General features: G+C 46.3%; 2 protein-coding genes across 13 annotated transcripts in view; one reads left to right on the forward strand and one right to left on the reverse strand.

Annotated features, from left to right (window-relative positions):
* The first annotated feature begins 916 nt into the window (after positions 1-916).
* On the forward strand, positions 917-15,600 carry LOC135896565 (zinc transporter ZIP3-like). 3 transcript variants are annotated; one of them, XM_065425004.2, is made up of 5 exons: positions 917-1,250; positions 3,338-3,711; positions 7,517-7,722; positions 12,130-12,330; positions 15,321-15,600. In XM_065425004.2, exons 1-5 carry the CDS (start codon positions 1,093-1,095, stop codon positions 15,543-15,545), a joined length of 1,164 nt encoding a protein of 387 aa, XP_065281076.2. In that variant the 5' UTR covers positions 917-1,092; the 3' UTR covers positions 15,546-15,600. The 3 variants fall into 3 exon arrangements, with proteins under 3 accessions (XP_065281076.2, XP_065281078.2, XP_065281077.2); XM_065425006.2 differs by having other exon boundaries at positions 7,517-7,668; XM_065425005.2 differs by having other exon boundaries at positions 920-1,250; positions 12,130-12,288.
* The window catches only part of LOC135896562 (MYG1 exonuclease), a 631,131-nt gene continuing 626,497 nt past the window's right edge, over positions 15,219-19,852 (reverse strand). For all 10 annotated transcript variants that reach the window (XM_070525815.1, XM_070525811.1, XM_070525814.1 and 7 more), the window contains one exon: positions 15,219-15,535. The gene's annotated coding sequence lies outside the window, so the exon portion shown is untranslated. The remainder of the gene's footprint in view (positions 15,536-19,852) is intronic.

Consider the following 19,852-nt stretch of genomic DNA (forward strand, 5'->3'; position numbering starts at 1 on the left):
GTTTATTTTGGCATGGTTTACGCCACTGTACAAAAACAATCACTTCGTAATATTCGATTACAACACATAACCATAAAAAAATTCCAATTAAAATGTACATTTGGTCCTTGTTCCGCCATAATGATGCGTCGCGCAGCATATTTAATGACATACCCGGGAAACAGCCGTGAATCCTACACCATAAGACTGCAGCAGTATACATGGCCAGAACAACATGCAGCTGCAGTAATTGGGGTTGCCTAATGTTTCCGGCCCCGGGGAAAGGGCGGGAGAAGCACTCCCACCCCCATCCCGCCTCTTCATAATTGACGCTCATGACCTTGATATCCATCCTCGTTTATAGGGTGGATATCCGGAGCAGATATTCTGAATTGCGGAAAAGAACATTAGAAAAAAAATTGATTATGGGGTTTTACGTGCCAAACCACTTTATGATTAGGAGGCACGCCGTAGTGGGGGACTCCGAAAATTTGGACCACCTGGGATTCTTTAATGTGCACCAAAATCTAAGTACACCGGTGGTTTCGCATCTCGGCCCCATCGAAATGCGGCCGCCGCGGCCGGGATTACATTAGAAACACTTTTCCGCTTTCATAGATTAAACTCAAAATTTACTATCTTTAGGGGCCTCGACCCTTGGGCACAGCGACAGGAAAATTGTTGTTCTCTTGAGTGGAAAGCTGGCGATGCCATCCAGGATTTTATTGCAGGACCAGAAAGATTTCAGCGGAACTTAAGGTCTCGTTCTTACAAAATCAATGAGATCAGCTGTATTATTATTTTTTCCCATCTGTATCTATAGTCGCAAATCTTATTCACATTATTTTATTACTTTTTCTTATTGTCATATTTAACTTCCATGTTCTTGGCCAGCGCCCCAGAGTGGGTATGTGCCACTAAAATCTAGGTCTCTACATCTACCTCTACAGCTGGTTCACTGGCTGCTCAGTGCATCGCCCTTTGCATTAATCTGTTTCTTTCTTCCGACGCCTTAGAATCCCGTCGATAACTCAGGCCGGCCTGTCGACTACACCGCACAGCGTTTACTAAACCGTGCCAAAGCTGACCAAACCGTGCCAGGGACTGCGAAACATGGCGGGCAGCGCGGATAAGGACGTGACCCTGGTGCAGGTCCAGACGGCCCTGTTTGGCCTGTCGCTGAACTGCGCGCTGTACGGCGTGGCCTACACGGTCGCGGCGTCGGCCTGTGCCGACAACGGCCAGCAGGGCTGCTTCGCCCGACGTACGAGGTACGTAAACGGCCACAACGCGTGCAGCGACCCTGCATGTCGACGCCATAGTCGTCGCCGTTTTCCCGTTGTATGCCACGTATCCGGGAGCAAGGCAGGCCGCATTACTGCTTGGTATACTTGGTAATGGGCATGGGCAGGGCATGTAATGAGGAGGGAAGGTAACCGATGGTCATTAAGGGTTACGGACTGGATTCCAAGGGAAGGGAAGCGTAGCAGGGGGCGGCAGAAAGTTGGGTGGGCGGATGAGATTAAGAAGTTTGCAGGGACAGCTTGGCCACAATTAGCACATGACCGGGGTAGTTGGAGAAGTATGGGACAGGCCTTTGCCCTGTAGTGGGCGTAGCCATGCTGCTGATGATGACCTTTACTTATTAAGAGATATGCCAATCCTTGTAGGTTGAGGCCAACCAAACTTTTGACTCTCATTGGCAATTGCACCCGTGGTACGGGCCTAACGGCCCTAGCTACCGCCCCACGGAGGAAGGAAACGCAGGAGAGGCCCTGACGTCACTCTTTGTGAAGCGAAAGTGAAGCCGGAAGTTGGCGTTGCTAATGGCGTTGCTCCGCCTATCGGGCCAGCTCTCCTCTCTTGTTTACATTTCTCGCGAAACCACGCCGCGCTGCGCGCAACCGTGCTGCTCGGACCCGCGCGCTCCGCAGCAATACTAAACAATCGTTAGCACGTTGGCATGATTCCGCCGAAGAGGGCAAAATTTTTCGCGGATATTCCTTCGTCCGTTGCCACAGCCGTGGCGCGGTACATTGCGTACAGCGTTGCATTCGCGTTCATTTCACGAACTTTAGTTCCTCGTGTCCCACCTGGCCACAGCAACATCCGGTAGAGCACGGTCCAGATAACGCAGCTCAACAAAACACGGAGACCAACGCAAACCTGCCCGCACGGCGCCTTTGCCACGGTACGAAACCTACGGAGCAACACGTGTGAGCGCACAGAATAACAAACCCGCCATTGTGGCCCGAAAGGCGGGGCCACTACAGCAAAAAAATAAAAAAAACAGCAAAACAAAGGAGAACCTACTACGTCATTTCTTCCACACTTTTCTTCTAGCGCGCGGAGGGGTAGGGCCTACCGCCCTTTTTCTTTGTCTGACCTATGCTAATCTGGACGATATCCTGTGTGGCTAAAATCAGGATTACTGATAGGTCAGTGAGACTCCGTACAATGTACGATAAAAGGAGTTTTGGCTGTAATCAGCTTTGCTGATCGTTCAGAGACGCAGCTGCACCGTACAGGTAGGCGGGGCTCTAACAGTCATTGAGACAGTCGAGTGAGACACTGGTTGCCGTATTGCTGCACGTAGTAATTCAGTTGCTTTACCTGTCCTGTCCCTATAGCACACATGTTTAACTGTAAACATTTACTCGCCGTGGTTGTTCTGTGGCTTTAGCGTTATGCTGCTTAACACGAGGTCGCGGGATCATGATATCCCGGCCGCATTTTGATGGAGCGAAATGAAAAAAAAAGAAGGAAAACGTCCGTATGCCGTGGAACGTAAAAGAACCCCAGTTGGTCAAGATCGATCGGGAGTCCCCACTACGGCGTTAATAAGATTGTGGTCTTGGCACTTTGGTGAATTATAGAGTTTTACACCCCATAATTATTTTTTACCATAGAATTTCTTGTCTATTTGCGCTACATCATTTCCTGTCTGCGGCGTTTGATCATCACTGCCGAGAAACAAACTTCACACTCCAACGGAAAATGGACCAACGAAGCAAGAACCGACATGAAACCTTACTGCAACATTGAGGGGAAAGCTCAGGACAGGATTTTTTGCAGTGAACTTGAGGTGGCAGCCTCCTGCACGGAGCGAATTACCATACAACCAATATGCCATATTTCTTTTCGGTGCCGGCAGTCCAATTACAGCCGAACGTCTATACCAACGAAAGAGACCTGCATAACGAACGAACAATTATGTCCCGGTCATATTGCGTCAGTGTTGCGGTGCGTTACCTTTACAACTAAATGACCTGTATAACGAATTATTTCGAAGGCGCCGAGCAATTCGTTATAGAGGCGTTCGACGACTGTACAACGCCAGGCCATCGCCGTTCTGCAGGAGCCAGCGCCACCGCCGCGACTGCGGTGGCGCCCGCGCGCTGTCCTACGTGCGGTGCTTCACGGCGGGCGCCTTTCTGGGCGCGCTGTTCCTGGCCATGATGCCCGCCGTGCGAGCCGCAGTCCAGGCGGCGCAGGAGGAACACAAGACGGTGCGCGGCGCCTTCCCATTCGCGGAGACGCTCGTGTTCGCCTGTTTCTGCGCCGCGCTGTACGCCGACGGCATGATAGCCGCGGCGACCCGGCGCGCCGGCGCGCCCTCTGGCGACTCGGTGCGGGAGTCCCCGGCTGCACCGCGGGCGGAGCCCGCGTCGCCCAGCGGCGACTCCGACCTGATCGACTCGCCCGAGAACTCCAGAACGAGGTTGCTGGGAGGTAAAATCGGGAGACGTTCTTTACAGCGCATTTAAGAAGGCTTTGCGTATATGCCGCCCAGCCGTGAACATTAACATCCACAAACCTCCGAATGAATATGTTGCAATTAAAAAATAGCAGGAACAGCGAGTCATTATGACTGGGATCAGTGGCGTAGCTAGGTCGTCTGCCACCCGGGGCCCATAGGTCTTCTGACACCCCCCTCTCCGGGTGTAGCCGGCGGAAAGAGGGGTGCCTTCAGACGTATATGACACCCGCCCCCCCCCTCACTGGCCCCTTGCACCCGGGGCCCACGGCCCCCCGGCCCCCCCCTGTTGCTACGCCACTGACTGGGATAGCAATTATATGGCCACTACGCGCAGTGGCGTAGCTAGGTCATCTAGCACCCGGGGCCCTTTAGCTCTTCTGTCAAACACCCCCCCCCTCCCCCAGGTGTAGTCGAGGAAGGCGAGGATATCGACAATTTTCGGGTGTCTTCAGACGTATATCACTCCCCTCCCCCCACCTTCTGCAAAGCAAAAACTTGTCTGCAAAGCAAAAACTTGGAGGACGCTTAAGCTTCGCCCATTCAAAAATTCCCGACTGCTTCTTACGCTCCCCAGCAAGTGCAGCTTATGTAACCGTATTTACCGGGAAACGCTGACGGTGAACGCTATGCACAAAGGTGAGCTTTCTGGTAGAAACGCGGTATCTTGTGTATGCCGATCCCGAAGGTAGTGAATAGCTGCACGAAAAAAAAGAATGATAATTTCTCACGTTTCTCTTTAGCTTCACACTTTTGATATTTAAGTTTGAGAAGATTTAACATAAATGGCATGCGCTGTCGGTGTTTTTTTTTTCACAACATTTGTTTGTGAGCTGTCATTCTCAGAATACGGAAGAATTACTTTGTCAAGAATCAAGGGAAGACACAGGTCAAGCAAGACAAGTCCACTAGTTGAAACATTGGCTCCTGCTTTTTCCTTGTTCTCGTTTTGCCCGTTGTTTTGTCAACAATGTAAGACAATTACTCAGGTATAAACTTTAGTGATAGAATGGTGTGGCAATATAACCCGCATGTCATATAGCAAGGTGTGGCATATAATTATACCTAAATATATACGGATGATTTTCCGCTAATAGACAATGCCGCCAAGACTTGTTTTTTTGCAACACGGGGCCCTTAATGCTATCACGTTAAAATGGCTCGTTTCATTACACATGTACTTGGTATAAATGCGGCCTTGCGAGCACATATGGGGATAAAAGTGTGTTCAAGTATATCTGAGAGAGAACAAAATGAGAGCGTCAGCTTGTGTATTGAGAGCAGCTTCTGTAACCACTTTGGTGTCGGTGTAGAGGTTTTATAGAAACGTGCGTGTAAAATTTCAGGGAATGTGTGGACAAGTCAAAGCTGTCCTTTTTTAGAGCACCACTTCAATGGACGCTACGAAACTTTTGACTCCAATGTGGAAGTTCCGACTGGCAGGTGCCCTAGAACACAGAGGAAGCATGAAACTGAGGACAGGCTCTAACCCCTACGCGCGCTAGGAGGAAAGTGTGAAGGAAGTTACATGGTATCAATTTTTTTTTTTTTTTGCTGTAGCGGACATGTTGGTGGGGCACAATGTCGGCTTTGTTATGGTGTGTGCTCATGCGTGTGCTGCTCCATAGGTCTTGTACCGTGGGGAAGACATAGTGTGCGCAAGATTGCGTTAGTCTCCGTATTTTGTTTCGCTATGTTATCTAGACCATGCTCTCCTGGCTGTTGTTGTGGCCAGGCGGGACTGGAAGTAAAAAGCATGAAACGAGTGTGCAGGCAAGCCGCACACCACATACCACGCCACTTGCAAAGGATGGTCTGGCGATCTATTTGCCATCTTCGGTGGATTCATGGTAGCGTGACATCCTAGACTGAAACCACTGTGCTTCAGAATATAGATATGTGTACTTGTTTATCTTTATCGGGCAAACATGTTTCACCGCCTAACAAATGTTATCACACAGCGCAGGACGCGCCTGCATGTATCGGAAGTTTCTGGAATGTTATCGATGGTTCCATCCACTCTCTGTCACCAAACCTTGTGTAATTTGATTGCATGTATGCGCGAGGTGAATAGTGTAGAACTTTGTGGAAGACATGTGGCTTGCAGCGGTTACTCTGGAACGTTCGACGAGTGATGTATAAAAGCCGACGCGCTTGACCCGCTGATCAGATTTTCGCCGATCGCCGAGTGTGTTCGCTGCTATTGTTATTCTTTGAGTGCAGCCTGCTTTTGAGGGCACAAGTTCGCCCAATAAAAGGCTAGTTTCGTTAATCACAGTTTTGCTGCCTTCTTCACCGTCACTACTACGTGACAATACGTACGATAAACGTCCTGCATGTAAGCTGTGCAGCGTTACTGCTTTTAACAGAGGGCAATACATTTGTGGCATTTACGTAACACAGCCATGTGGAAGGATGGGAAAGAAGTGGCTGCTGTGAGGAAGTAAGGGACCAATCCTACTTACCACACAAATCTTATCCGTGTGCTTAAGGGGAACACGGAAGTGAAGGTTCAGTTCAGTTCAGTTCGTTTATTCAGACATACATTGCCTGGGTTGAAAGGACTAAAAGGCAGATGAGCTCTGCCTGACTAAAGGTCCCTCCACCCATACATTTGCTCAGAAGCAGTGAGAATAAAAAGAAAGAGAAAAACAATGGCTTTGTACATTAAAGCGCCACAAAAATATTTTCATGAACAGATGCAATATCGTGATTAGGCATTTTAAATTGAGTTACGGAATCACACAATAATGCAACAGCAACAACCCATAAGAAGCACAAACGCGTACATAAATGGCAACATATTAAAAAGTACAAAGTTTGTGCAAGCGTTATACAAAATGTAACATAAGTTGGTGGATGCGGTGCAAGAGTGAACAAGGCTCGACAGAGTGCGCGTCTGAGTGCACTCTGTCCTGGCCTAAATATATACGGCAATTTTTTGCTCACGAACAACACCGCCGACGCCACCACCGAATTTTCTGCGACACGGGACTCGTAACACTACCACGTCAATACACCGGTGCACGCTGGGCAACGAGCCGAAATTTTAAACCAAGTGCGTGCACCCTTTCGCGGGGGCCACATTCCCAGCCAAAGAGTCAATGTCAATCGCACAAGTGCGCTTGCATAAATTGCAGCGCTTTGACGTCACCAACAGTGACACAACTTCAAGAATTATTCAAGGCAATATCACTTATTTGCTTGATCTGTTGCTTCACTAGGCGATTTAAAGTTGAGAAATAATAAAACCTACAAACCAGATGTCTGGCTGTATTTGTTTTACTCAGTGCTGTAGCAAGAGGGACTTACTCCCGTTTCGTCTGCTTGTTCCCATGCCATGCAGTCGTGCGCGATACTGGCACTGAAAGTGCGCCAATAAATAAATAAAAAAAAAAGTGAGGGGGAAAAAATAAAAGGAAGAAGGCGGGGCCTGTGACGTATCTCTCACGCGATCCTCTGGCTCTGGAAAGGAATTCCGCTTGCGGAGGCTACATGGGGCAAAGTGGCGAGTGTCTATGTTGGCGGTGAAGGTCGCCTCCCGAAATCGTGAGTTCGCAGCACTTCCAAGTATTTCTATCTCTGCTATTAATGAACTATTCTGAAAAATTCTTGTGGTAGATCAGAGGGCACGCAACAACTTCTAGCGTAAAAACCAAAATTTGCTATGCAGCTTGGTGAGGGGCTCTATAAACAAGCTTAGCCTCTCCGGGATGTGTCGTGCCTACCCCGCTACATGCCAGCTAGACCAAAATTCTTTTTTTTCCTGCTTCACCATAGAGGAGAATCCGCGACAAAACCGGCAGCAGCGCTCCTACACCGTCGCAGCGCCTTCCGAGCGTGGCATTGTCACAGAGCCTTCTTCGTACTGCGGCAGCGATGAGGACACGGACGCCGATGGGCCCAGCGCCGCCATTCGCCTGGCTTTCACGGTGGGCGCTGTGGCTGTCCACTCGGTCCTCGAAGGCCTCGCGATGGGGCTCCAGGTACGACCCGTCGCCCCAGGCCACAGTTGTATGCAGAAGAACAGAAAGGCCTCCTCCATCATCCTAGTTAAAGGAGCGATATACTCGGTGTGATAACCTAAACCATGCCTCCGCTTTCCGAAACAGTGCATGAGAAAGGTGAAGCCAGCACTTGCTTCTGACTTTATCTCTGAAAAAGAGCCGCACCTGCTCGTGTCTGCTCATCGCTTTTAAGTGCCGTTGCTCTGCTAATGTAAATGAAAAGCTGTGCGGAAAAGCGCTTCTTGTTTCTAGGTAAAATGTTACCTTTGGCCGAGCGCTGTCATCATGGTCTCCCATAAACTTGGCAAGGCATTTGAGTTTCATCCTAAAACCAGTGGCACAAAGATGGATCTGTACGGAGGAAACAAGTGCACACAGGAAAGCAGGAAGCATATGACCTCACTAAAATTATTGAATGCAACTGGCTGGAGTATATAAACAAATCGTCTTGTACAGCGGTACATATGCCAATGCATTCTTAAGTTGTTGGCAGCCATGGAGAAAAATCTTTTAGGTTGTAAGTATACTTTGTTCACCATACTGAATAACAAGGGGTGGTATTCTTGAGCAATCGCTTTCAGAGACAAAATCACTTTCGTGAGATTTTTTTTTTACTCAACACTGCATGCATTCAGTTATGGTGTTTTTGCACAATTATAGAAATGCTGTCACTTATTTTTTTTTGTACTTCTATGCATTTGGCGCTAAGCCACGTGAAATATTCTCTGACTTGAAATCTCGAAAGTGATTGCTAGAGAAGAATGCGTTAGGAGGCAGGCAAGTGTACATGCACATAGAAATGTAAGGTATGTCCCTTATTTTCTGGTGAGTCTATTTCTCATTTCCAATTATTTGACTTTTTGGCAGTTCCCGACAAGCCTGAATTATCAGTCAGCAACTATAGTAACTTATGCTTCTGCAAAGTGACAGTTCCTACTGCGAGGAAGGTGCCTGTTGGAGCTACTCTGGAGAGTCGATTTCCACCATGTAGGTGTCATTATCCAATCCAAGAGGCTGTGTAAGCCCTGTGAGTAATCGGAGCCTACAACGTGACGAATTTGACAGTGGCCAAAACAGCACCCCTAGAAAGTTGGAAAAGAGGCAAGAATTCGAAAGAGGTGGAAATGCTGCTTAGCATTTCCCGCACCAGCTCTCTGTAACGTTGCAGATTTTTGCAACATTTGTTTGGGTCAAATTAATTGATCAATGATAATGAAGGACTTCATTGCCATCTAACAGAAGCAGACTCAAGCCAGCAAGTTTCTAGAGCTCTTCATTAGGTGAAATGGCCCGCATACGAAAGAAATGTACCTTGAAATCCGTGATGCCACAGTGACCTACCATGGCACCGTATCTATGAGACATCGAATGTTCGGCCTTTAAAGGGACCCCTAACTACTTTTTACTGAAGTCCAGCATTTGAAGTTAAAATACTATTTCAGAAGTACTTTCCTCAAAATGTATTACAATGCGTTCAGCAGAAGCAGAGTTATTGGCAATCAAACGCCTCCTTCGCGGTGCTTCCGCTACTTCTTGAATGGCTTGCACTCTGGAGGCTACGGTTGAGCAGGGCGTGTCCACAGCATTCTGCCTACTGAACATCACCGTGGTGTGCAGTTCAAATTTGCTTTTGGATGTTCATATAGATGCCATTATTTCTGGTTTTGGCACCTACGGCATGCCAGATGCGATTGTCCTCGGCAAGCCACAGCGCACTCCGCCAGCAGACGCATAGCAGCACCACACGGCGGCTTCGGTATCTATGTTACGTAGCAGATTGCAGCTACACGAAACTGTAGTGCGCATGCACACCGTTTGCTTGGTGCACCGTAGGGTTTGAGGGTGCGCTCGCACTCGCATGCTCCAGTCTGGCCATGCCACGTGGTACGGACCGGTTTTGTCCTGCACCAGCCTGACCGATGGACCGTAGCCACATTGTACTGAGCAATCAACAGCTCGATACAAAGCAAAATCTGCCAAGGCTTCTAACCAGGAGTGGCCATTAGTGAACGTGTGCTGGCAAGAATACGTGTGGTCTGACCTTAAGCTTCCAGTGGTTCGAGGCTAGTCGAGTGTTCAAAACTAGTCCAAATTAGGGAGACCTGACGGCTACAACACTGATAAGCAGAGTGACCAAGGTTTCACTCCTACGTGGGCGGCCATGGCTGCGCGTGAGCAGACGACAGCCTGCTTCTTCCGGAAGTACCTAATTATTACCGAAATTCGAAAGCAGACTTTTGCTTACTTCAGCCTGTTTATTAAACCGTGTCAATAAATATACACAGTAACAGTAGGAAGAAGCACACTGATTCAAGTGCCCTTCTTGATTGATGTCAGCTAGTGGTCAATAGCAGCCATGTACAAGAACCTGCTATATTACAAAATAAAGTGACCAGAAATGATAAAGGAGCAGGCTTCTGTTGAAGAGAGCATCTGAGAAAAAAAAGGTGACTGAGCGCTCCGCTTACATCTCCACATGCGTCGCATGAGTGCAAAATTTGGCCGAAATGCTCACAGCAGCCTATGCTATCTGTAAACTTTTTTTTACCAAGCCTGAGGCGTGGTTCAGGAACTCTTTAAGTACCTCAGTAATGATCATTTTCCCATCGAATGAAGAAAATATGGTATGCACTGAGAAAAAAAAAAGCGTGCAACTATAAGCTCATTTGGTGTAGCTCTTTAGTGCACCGCCAATATCACAAAAACCGACCCTACACAGCAGCTATGTCTGTGTACTGCCTCTGTGATTAATGGCGGAGTGCTAGCAGGACGTGATGTACAGGTTGACATGTCAGCAACAGCTCATGCTTGCTGCTCATACTCTATTCTTTGAAAAGCGGTGGTTGCTGTGGTGCTAGTGGCTCAAGGTTGGAACATACCAAACAAGTGTTCCAAGTGCTTTGCATCCCATGTGAGAAAGAGGCCTTATCAGGTTCAGTGACCTCCTTGCCTTTGGTCAGAAGTCCCCAGGTGTACTTTCGCTAAGCAGTAACAACTGCGCCCATTTTCCTCCAAGCTTGTCCGATCGCAGAAGCCGTATTTAAAAAAATGCAGACACATTTTTTTCTTTTTTTTTGCTGCAAATGAAAGCCCTTGACTTCAAATTGACAGAGAATATTCTGGCAAGCTTCACAGCACCCTGGATAATTTACTATAACAGCTTTTCTAAGAAGCAGTCTTACTTACCAAGAGCTCTAAGTGCCCTGATGCAAGAGGTAGCCATGCGAGAACAGAACAAAGAATGTTTTGGCACTTGCTCCAGCTTGCCTGATCGTCTGCTGTGCTGCTACAGTGGGTTGTGCAACGAGCAGCAGAATGGCATACGACTGAGTGCCTAAATTTCACAATGTTCACTTTCTCGGCATAGAACAAATGATTGATTGATGTTCTTTATCCAATGACTGCATTTAGTGTGTCTTTAAGAGGAAGCTTTAGCTCGGGTGCCCCTATCTTAGTACATGTAAAAGGAGAATTCGTTTTTCTCGGCAACCATTGCACCAAATTTGACGAGGTTTGTTGCTTTTAAAAGACAAACTTAAAATTTAGCGACTGTTGGTTGTGAATTTTTGATTTAGGCCCTTAATTTCTTATTAAAAATTGACGAATATCGTAAATTTTCATAAAAAGAAACTATCAAGTTTACAACTCTGTAACTCTAAAACGAAAAACGATACTACAATTCTTTGAATTGCCTCTAATAGTACATCTAAAGCGGACAAAATTGATATGCTATACATGAATGTAAAAAAATTTAGTATTATGGAAATACAGCTTTTGCAGAACCTTTGTAAACAACGTAACAAATTCATGTAAGATATAAAATGACATATTAAATTTGTCCGCTTTCGATGGTCTAATGGATGCCGTTTACAGAACCGCGATATCTGTTTTTGATGCAGAGTTATGAATTTGTAAACTTCGTTCTTCTATTTTTTTCACACTTCCGAATTTTTGAAAATTCCTTTAACAAGATCCAGGACCTAAATCAAAATTCCGCTTCCAACAGTCACTAGAATTTAACTTTCTCTCTCAAATGCAACAAACTTCATTAAAATCGGTCCAGGGGTTATCTCAGAAAAACGTTTTTGCTTTTTACATGTATTTGAATAGGCCGCGTCGGAGTTGGGCCCGAGCTAAAGCTTCCTCTTAAAGCAACCAAATATCATGCCATCCTTGCTCTGCCGTTTTCTGAACACTTCTCCAATGTTATTCTGTTCCATTCCATTTAATGTGTGCTACAGTATTAATTAGTTTCACGTTCTTATCCAAGCCCATAAGTGATCTTTTGTCTGTGACCTTGGCATTGCAATGATTATGGCAATGTAATTTATTCAGTTGAAGACTGTGTACTGATCATCATCATTGGTCAATCATCTATTGATGCAGGAGAATGCTACCAAGCTGGTGTGGCTGGTCATTGGTGTGTACATGCGCGAGACGCTGATGACAGTGGCCGTGGCACTATACGCGGCTGCCATGGAACACAGCTCCATCGTTGCTGCCAGCGCAGGGCTCGTGGTCGCCAGCACCGTACCCGCTGGACAGGTACGTGGACCAATCAGACTGCAACGCAAAAGCTGGCTTCCCGTAAGCTGTTTACAACTGTTGTGGTGGCAACTGTGGTTGCTTTGGAACGCAGTTTAAGGTCACAGTTGCTTTATTTTGCATGTAATAAACATTGGCGTAGGTGCATTTTTACCATCTGTTTTGTTTAGCCAACGTCACAGCCTACCTCGTCTGACCACGTGAAATTCTCTAAGTTCAGCTGTGCAAAATTTGTCTAGAAAATTCGCTCCATGGAGGTCGGCCTTAATGAGGCAGCATACTAGACTCGACACCACATTTTGTCAGTTGGATGGTTGTAAGCCTTTGAAGTGGAAGATGCTGTGATCCGAAACACAAATGCTCATGGCAGCTTTCTTTCTGTTAGACAATAATAGTTCAAGTGTTCGCATCAATAGATTAGATGATTCTTCCCTTCACCCTCGTAATCATGTAGCACTAGAATAAGAGTCGCTGCTGGCCAGATCAACACAAGATTGTGCGACCATATGCATCCAAACTCACCAGAATGCTGACCACTTTTCAACAGAAAATAGCGATTGTACAACAAATAGCTGTCAATGCTCGTCTCAGTGCCAATCCTCTTCTATTTGTGCCTCGAGGCCCCTTGCACTTTGCTGGAAAGTATCTTATACCTTTTACATGGAGAGCCATAATATACTAACTACAGTTACTGCCGACCACGGTTATTACTAGCTACACAGCAGACATAACAGTAGTTAGTCATCTAACCATGGTTATCACAAACTGAGCTTTGCAACCTCTGTTCCTTTCGACAAACCGAGAACCAGGCAAGATGGTGGCTGTTCTGAGTCCAAACTGTTTAGCCAAAAGTTCATTAATATGACAACACTGGCACTAATAATCATTTGGGGAAATCGTTCAGCTCACTGCGATTGAACAAGTGAAATTCCCGAAAATTCTGAAATACATTATTGATGTGGATGCCGGGCTGTCACATGCCGAAATACCACACAACACGAAACAGCCTAGTTCTGCAGAAGTCGCACACTAGGAAAATTTCACACTGCCTATGCCGATAACACTTGCACTAATCAGAGGCACACAAAATATTGAAAATCAGGCAGAAATAAAAGCAAAACAGCAAAGCAAACAATGCATTGACTTAACTGGCTATTCTACTGGCTTTACCAAACCAGGGCTGAAAGACTCATTTCAAATTCTACCTTGTAGTGAACACGGCTTGGGTACAATTTCATGCTACTATTTGTTTAGCAAATAGTTAATTGTTACACAAATTTACAACTCAAAAATGCTACTTCATTATTGGTAGCTAAATTTGTACTAAACATTTGCTCATATGATTCTGTGGCCCCATTTCTTTCCCTAAATGAGTACATGTAGCAACGGCTAACTGACTTGCTGGAACTGTGGTTAGGTGTTACTATTAAGTTACCATTAATTATTATTACTATTAAGTGAATGAAACATTTGTAAACTGGCAACAAGGTGGAAAAAGTGCATCAGTAGCTTTTCCACCATACTGGTAAAAGTTGCATTTACCTAAATATTGTTTTTTCAGTAGCATGCCTACAAACGCATCAATTACTGCCCCTTAACACATGAGAAGGCAACACGCCTATTCATCACAATTTTGATCTGGATAATGCCATGTAGGAAATTTGGCACATTGTGATGAGCAGCAGGTCTCTTTTTGCTGTTATCACTTACTGTAGTTAGGTAGCCTGAGGCCACTTGAGCCACTACTAATAGATGAAATTAATATAATTGCGATATCTGTTCATGGAGCCGATTTACACAGTCATGAACTAGGTGATTAAGTTTTTAAAGAATTTACCAATGCAGTATACTTTCTCATTCGAACCAGCTAATTAAACTTCTTGGATAACTCGATTGCAACCAAAGGTCCTGGCCGGCACCAATGGATTTCTATAAGCCCAACCTTTCGTTGTTTATACCTTAAAATTGACCTTTGCAGGATAATTCAAACTTGACAAGTCAGCACACCCGTGCCTGACTCCTATGGTGACCCCAATAGTGACCCCTTAGTTGCAGAGTCTCTCTTAGTTGAGCTTAAGGAACAGTGAATGCATTGAATACATGTCAACTCTCGTCGAAAATGCCTATTTTTGGCCCACTCTAGCAAGAATTTCAAGGTAGTAACCATGGCTCACAATGTTTGGCTATGGAATTCACCGGATTCTAACTCGTGCCTTTACTTTAGAAAGAAAATTGGGCCAAAAACTACCTGCACAGTGCAATCCAGCACGAAACCAAAACCGTCTACTCGACATTCGTGTGCTTTACTGCACAACACTAGTGTATTGCGGCAAACCTGACTTTAGGAAGCTGGCCACCATTGAGTAACACCTTACACCCTTGGCATTTTTCTTGTTAAGAAATTGGATGCGCGTTAGATTTCTACTTTACTTAGGAGCGTTATTGCAATTTCTACGTTAGTTTTCTACTTTGGACACATAGAAAGAGACAGCGCACTTAATTCGAGAGCATGTTAGATTCAGGCAAACAGAATGAGGCCTTTTTTTCTACAGCTTGTTCAATTCAACCCGCCGGATAATTCGTCAGTCCCATCAGGTTCAAATTAATGGAATCCGACTGTATTTGACAATTAAACTAAAAAACATGATATGTGCACTTATTGCCATTAATGCACTATGTATGTACACTAATTGCACTATGCACTGGTATTGCACAAGTACACTATGCACTATGATATGTACACTGTTGTCTAATAAATGGCACCAATTCGCTAAGATTGCTTTAGTGGTTGCCTGACAAGAGGGCTTCTCAAAAGTGAACAGCGAAATCGCGAGTTGGGCCCGAGAAAGCAAATCCGCAAAAGAATGATGGCTATTGGTGTTGAGACAAATTGTGATGTGTAAATTCATGGGTGCTGATGGCAACACGAATATGATAACCATTTTTTAATCCCATCAGTAAGTGAACGAATGCAAACAATGAATTATGACAATGTGGGTCTTTTGCAAACCCTCTTTTTCTTATCTGCGCAGATGGCTGGGCTATTGATGGGCCGGCAGATTGGCACGCTGACCAAAGCCCTTGTCCAGGCATTGGCCACAGGCATTTTCTTCCACGTCACCTTCATGGAAGTCTTGCCACCCAAGATGAATCAGCCGCAGGAACGCATCTTCAAGGTCACCTTTATGATCATCGGCTTCGCCCTCATCGCCACGGCCGACATCACCTCGAGCCACATAGCCGTGGCCTACGCGTGAAGAGAAAAAAAAAAAAAAAGCGTGGCTCAAATGAAACAATATTTATTTTGTTCCACACATGCCTCCTGTCCAGTGCAAACAAGAGGCCCGGGTTGCAGGAATGCGGAGACTTGGCAGACATTAATGGCGCAAAAGCAACAAGGGCTATGACGCACCAGCTACAAGACACAATAGACATTACTACAGTAAAAGCTCATTTTTCGAATTTCAAGGGACCATTAGGCCAGTTCGAATTGAACAAAATTCAAACCAACAAAAGTGAGAAAGAAACAGACACGTCTGGGACCATGAGTACAGTTTTATAGAATGGTGCAGTGTAGTGGGTGGAACACACTGCATGGTTCTGGAAACGTTGCCAGTAACAGCAGCGCTGCGATAAGCCACGTCTCGTTTCGTCTGCTCATGTTAAAAATGAGCAGACGAAACCTCGCATCTACGGCAACGCTCGTATATGCCTGGTGCACGCAGGAAATTTTGTTTAGATTTTTGCACATAAGCACTTCATTTATTTAGTCTGTATTCTCTGTTTATGATCAGAAAATAAAATGCGTATTGCTTTTTTTCCCAAAGATGTAAAAGTGGTTTCTGAAATAACTATGGTGTGTTTGTCCTCGCTCCTAGAGTCTAGCCACGCTCTTGAGAACATCGGCACTTTCGATCGCAACTGAGTCCCATGCAGATGAACTTTTTCAGCTCGATAGAAAATTGACCACCGACGCAAGCATCGGGCGGTCACCCACAGAGTTGTTCGAATAGACCAATCAAACGCTCTCCTCATTCACAGGAGGTCACTTTTGTTTGCTTGAAAAACGAATAACATTGCCTACACTGACCGGCTTGTCTTATCTAATTGGCTGACAAGAGGCGAGGAGCATGCTCAAGTGGAAAGGAATTCGATGGGGCCGAGCCACTGCACTGAAAATCGATAACTGGATGAAGAGGGTGGGGCCGGCGTCTGTGATTCGTCCGCTTCCATTACTTAGCTTGTGGTGGCTGGTCGAAAATCGCGGTGGCAAGCAACGGAAGCTTAAGAATGCTGCTAAAATAGATCCTCAGCAAAGAAGAGTTGGCAGAGCGAGGTCGTAAACATGCTGAAAGTGCTCGAAAACATTACACAACCATGCAAAAAGTTTGGTTATACGCAAATAAACTCATGCTCTCCGGCAGGTGCGAGTAGCCAGTGCATGAGCAATCTGCGGCAGCCATCTTTTATTCCTTTTGAAACGGGGCAGCCTGCGGCTATTCAGAAGAAAATTCAGTTTTGTTGGGCATATTAATGCACCTTTAGCGTGTACACGTCACTTTGACACGGCGAGTTCTTGGGTTTATGATGTCGCATGGCAGGTAGGTGAAGTGGGTGCAGCCAGTGAGTGAGTGAGTGAAAACTTTTGAGTCTTTCAAGAGTTTCGCGCTTACGAGGTCTCCGTCGTCTTCATCTTCTTGGCGCTGGCAACTTGAGACTTCTCTTCAGCAAGGGTGGGCCCCTATTCCAAGGCTCCACTGAGTCGCGCTGCATCGCTCGCGTGCTGCACTAGGGCCCTTTGGGCCGTGAGCTCGCTGCTGGTGAGCCGACTCTCCCATTGCTCCGCACTCGGGTGTTCGTGTTTGTGGAATGCTTTGTTGTGTTCGCACACCCAGGTGATGTGGTAGAGTGTAGGTTTGGCACCGCACCAAGGGCAGGTGGCCCTGTATTGTGTCGGAAACATCTCATTGAGCACGTGTAAGTTGGGGAAGGAGTTTGTCTATAGTCTGCGCCAGCTGGTCGCTTCCTCCTTTGAGAGGTCTTTGTGTGGTGGCAGATATCTGATTCCAGTTCCTCTATGTAAGTTCAGGGTCTCTGCGTATCCCCCCTCGCAAGCCTGTAGGTGGGTCTCCCGGGCATTCGACCGCCCAACTCAAAATGCTTCGCCTCGAGCTAGGTTGTCTGCCCTTTTGTTCCCCACTATGCCTACGTGACCCGGGATCCAGATTAGTTTGTGCCGGGGCTTTTCCTTCTCGGCAGAGGTGGCTCCGCTGAGTATTCTGAGGACAGTTTTGCTGATTCTGCCTCTCGTGTAGTTTCTGCACACCTCTTTTGAGTCCGTCAGTATGTTGAGAGATCGGCCTGTTCTATAACCTTCCGCTGCCGCCAGAAAACTTTTGACCAATAGCCGAGGGCTAATGGGGAAAAGGCGTTGAATCAGAAATAGCCATTTTTCTTTTGTTCGGTCAAATGATGCATAATCAGTGTATACTGACTAATAACGGTGTCAATACTGACAGAGGTGTACCCGTGAGAAAGCTGCGCATTCTCTAAATGAGTGATCATACGCCCAATGTCCTAATCTATGTCTACTTTATGGAATACATTAATTGTGTGCCTGAAGAGAACACGAGGGATGATAAGTAGGCAGCATAATGTCACTCCCACACTACAGTCGCGTGCACTCACTGTTTTTGAAGGTGTGTGGTTGCTCATATCACCGTGACCAGGAGTGATGCAACGATGCTTACATGCACAAAGTCTGTTTTGATATGTTCTGACATTAATTGATGCCATTGATGAGCAGCTAGCATTACCTCAAGCAAACAACAAGTAGCCACTGTACCTGCTGATGTAAACAAAGGCAGCAGTCGGTGCTTTTGAATGTCAGTAGCGTTCTTGCAGGATACAAATGTGGAAATGTATTTCACTAGAATAGCAGCTTGGGTTTGTTGGTTTCCAGTCTTGGTGTTAACGCAAAACGTAGACGAGACGAGAAGATGACACCACAAGCGCTGACTTTCAACAATGTTTATTTGAAAGAAGCCGTGTTTCTTTCAAATAAACGCTGTTGAAAGTGAGTGCTTGTGGTGTCCTTTTCTCGTCTCGTGTCTCGTCTACGTTTTGAGCTGTTAACACCAGAAATGCAGAAAGTCGTGCTCCACATCTTATAGGGATAATGTGAAGCACTTCTCTGAGGAGGTATAAAACACATGAAACAGCAAGCAGCAGGTATAAAATCAGTAGTTAGGGCTACCCTTGGTCTTTGAGTTGCAGCGTGATATGTTGCGTATGAGCGCTGGCTCTCGTGGGGGTGGGTCGAATGCGAACAGCGATTCGTGGCTGTTAAACTCGTCATGATCGTAGCTGTCACCGTTTGACAGATCCAAAGAGCTGGTGTAGCTGACATTGCCAGCTACACAAATCAACTGAGTATCTACCCTTCGCTGGTTTCGTTCGCCCCACAGGCTAGACCCATGTGCCTTGCATGCGTTCCCCGCAGGTGTGCCTCTCGTGATGCCACACGAAGAGGTTCGCTCGGCTGCTTGGTCAGGTTTCGGTTTCGTTGCTGCACTTTTTTGTTCAGTTAAAATTATTTTTGAACTTGTGGCACAATTCTAGCAGACTTGTGACGGGGGTCTCGGGGGAATCTAAACATTCCACTACCTTGACGTGGTAAAAGAAGTGCTGCAGTTGCCCTTTGATGAGGTCCAGCAAGTCACAAAAAGGGCACCAACTCATGGTCTGTGCAATCTGTAACTAAATGCTCACTTTACGTGCATCTCAGAGTAAGGGGACACACAAAACAAGAGGCAGTAATGCTCAGAACATTGATGCCTGGAATAGTTTTCCACACTAATGCAATGACAGCATTACTATTGTAATGGGCACAAGAGTAAATTAACTATATTCCAAAAGTGCAGCCGTTTGCATTGTTTCAGCAAATCCTAGTCCCCGTAACAATGTAAGTACAGTAAAACACCGTTAAATTGTAACAGCTTAATCAGTAGTTTTGTTTTAAAAGTGGTAAAGTCAAATCAGCGACTCAGCCGTCCTTGAACATAATGTGTTTTGCATCTGCATAAACCATATCAGTGTATTGCGCATGCATCGGTTAGCACGTAGTGTGTCCACTTTCTGTCGTGCAATCACGGCGGTGTGTCGTCCCCATCGGGCGGCCCGGCAGAACAACAAGCCTCAGAGATCAGAACAATGGCCTCTAAGTGCCCTGTGTTTGTGCGTGACGCAACATCAACATCATTTCGGCACCGTGCATGGCCGTGCCCATGGCCGTGCCAAAGAGCATTGTGGCATCGTGCCATATAAAAAACACTCGGTGCTCAGCATAGAAGAAAAATTGGACATTGTTCGTACTATCGAACGTGGCATGAAGAAGTCGGTGCTGGCACGCGACAGGGATCTACTGATGACTATGGTGTGTGGCATTTGGAATGCGAAGAAGTTGCTCGGCAGCGCCACTGTGACCGTGAAAAGATGTCGGCTACGAGGTTTGACTTTTCGCCATCGTTGGTGCGGTGAACTTACCCAGAAATCGGGACGTGGA

This window comes from Dermacentor albipictus, chromosome 9, assembly GCF_038994185.2.
Source record: "Dermacentor albipictus isolate Rhodes 1998 colony chromosome 9, USDA_Dalb.pri_finalv2, whole genome shotgun sequence".
Taxonomy (NCBI): Eukaryota; Metazoa; Arthropoda; class Arachnida; order Ixodida; family Ixodidae; genus Dermacentor; species Dermacentor albipictus.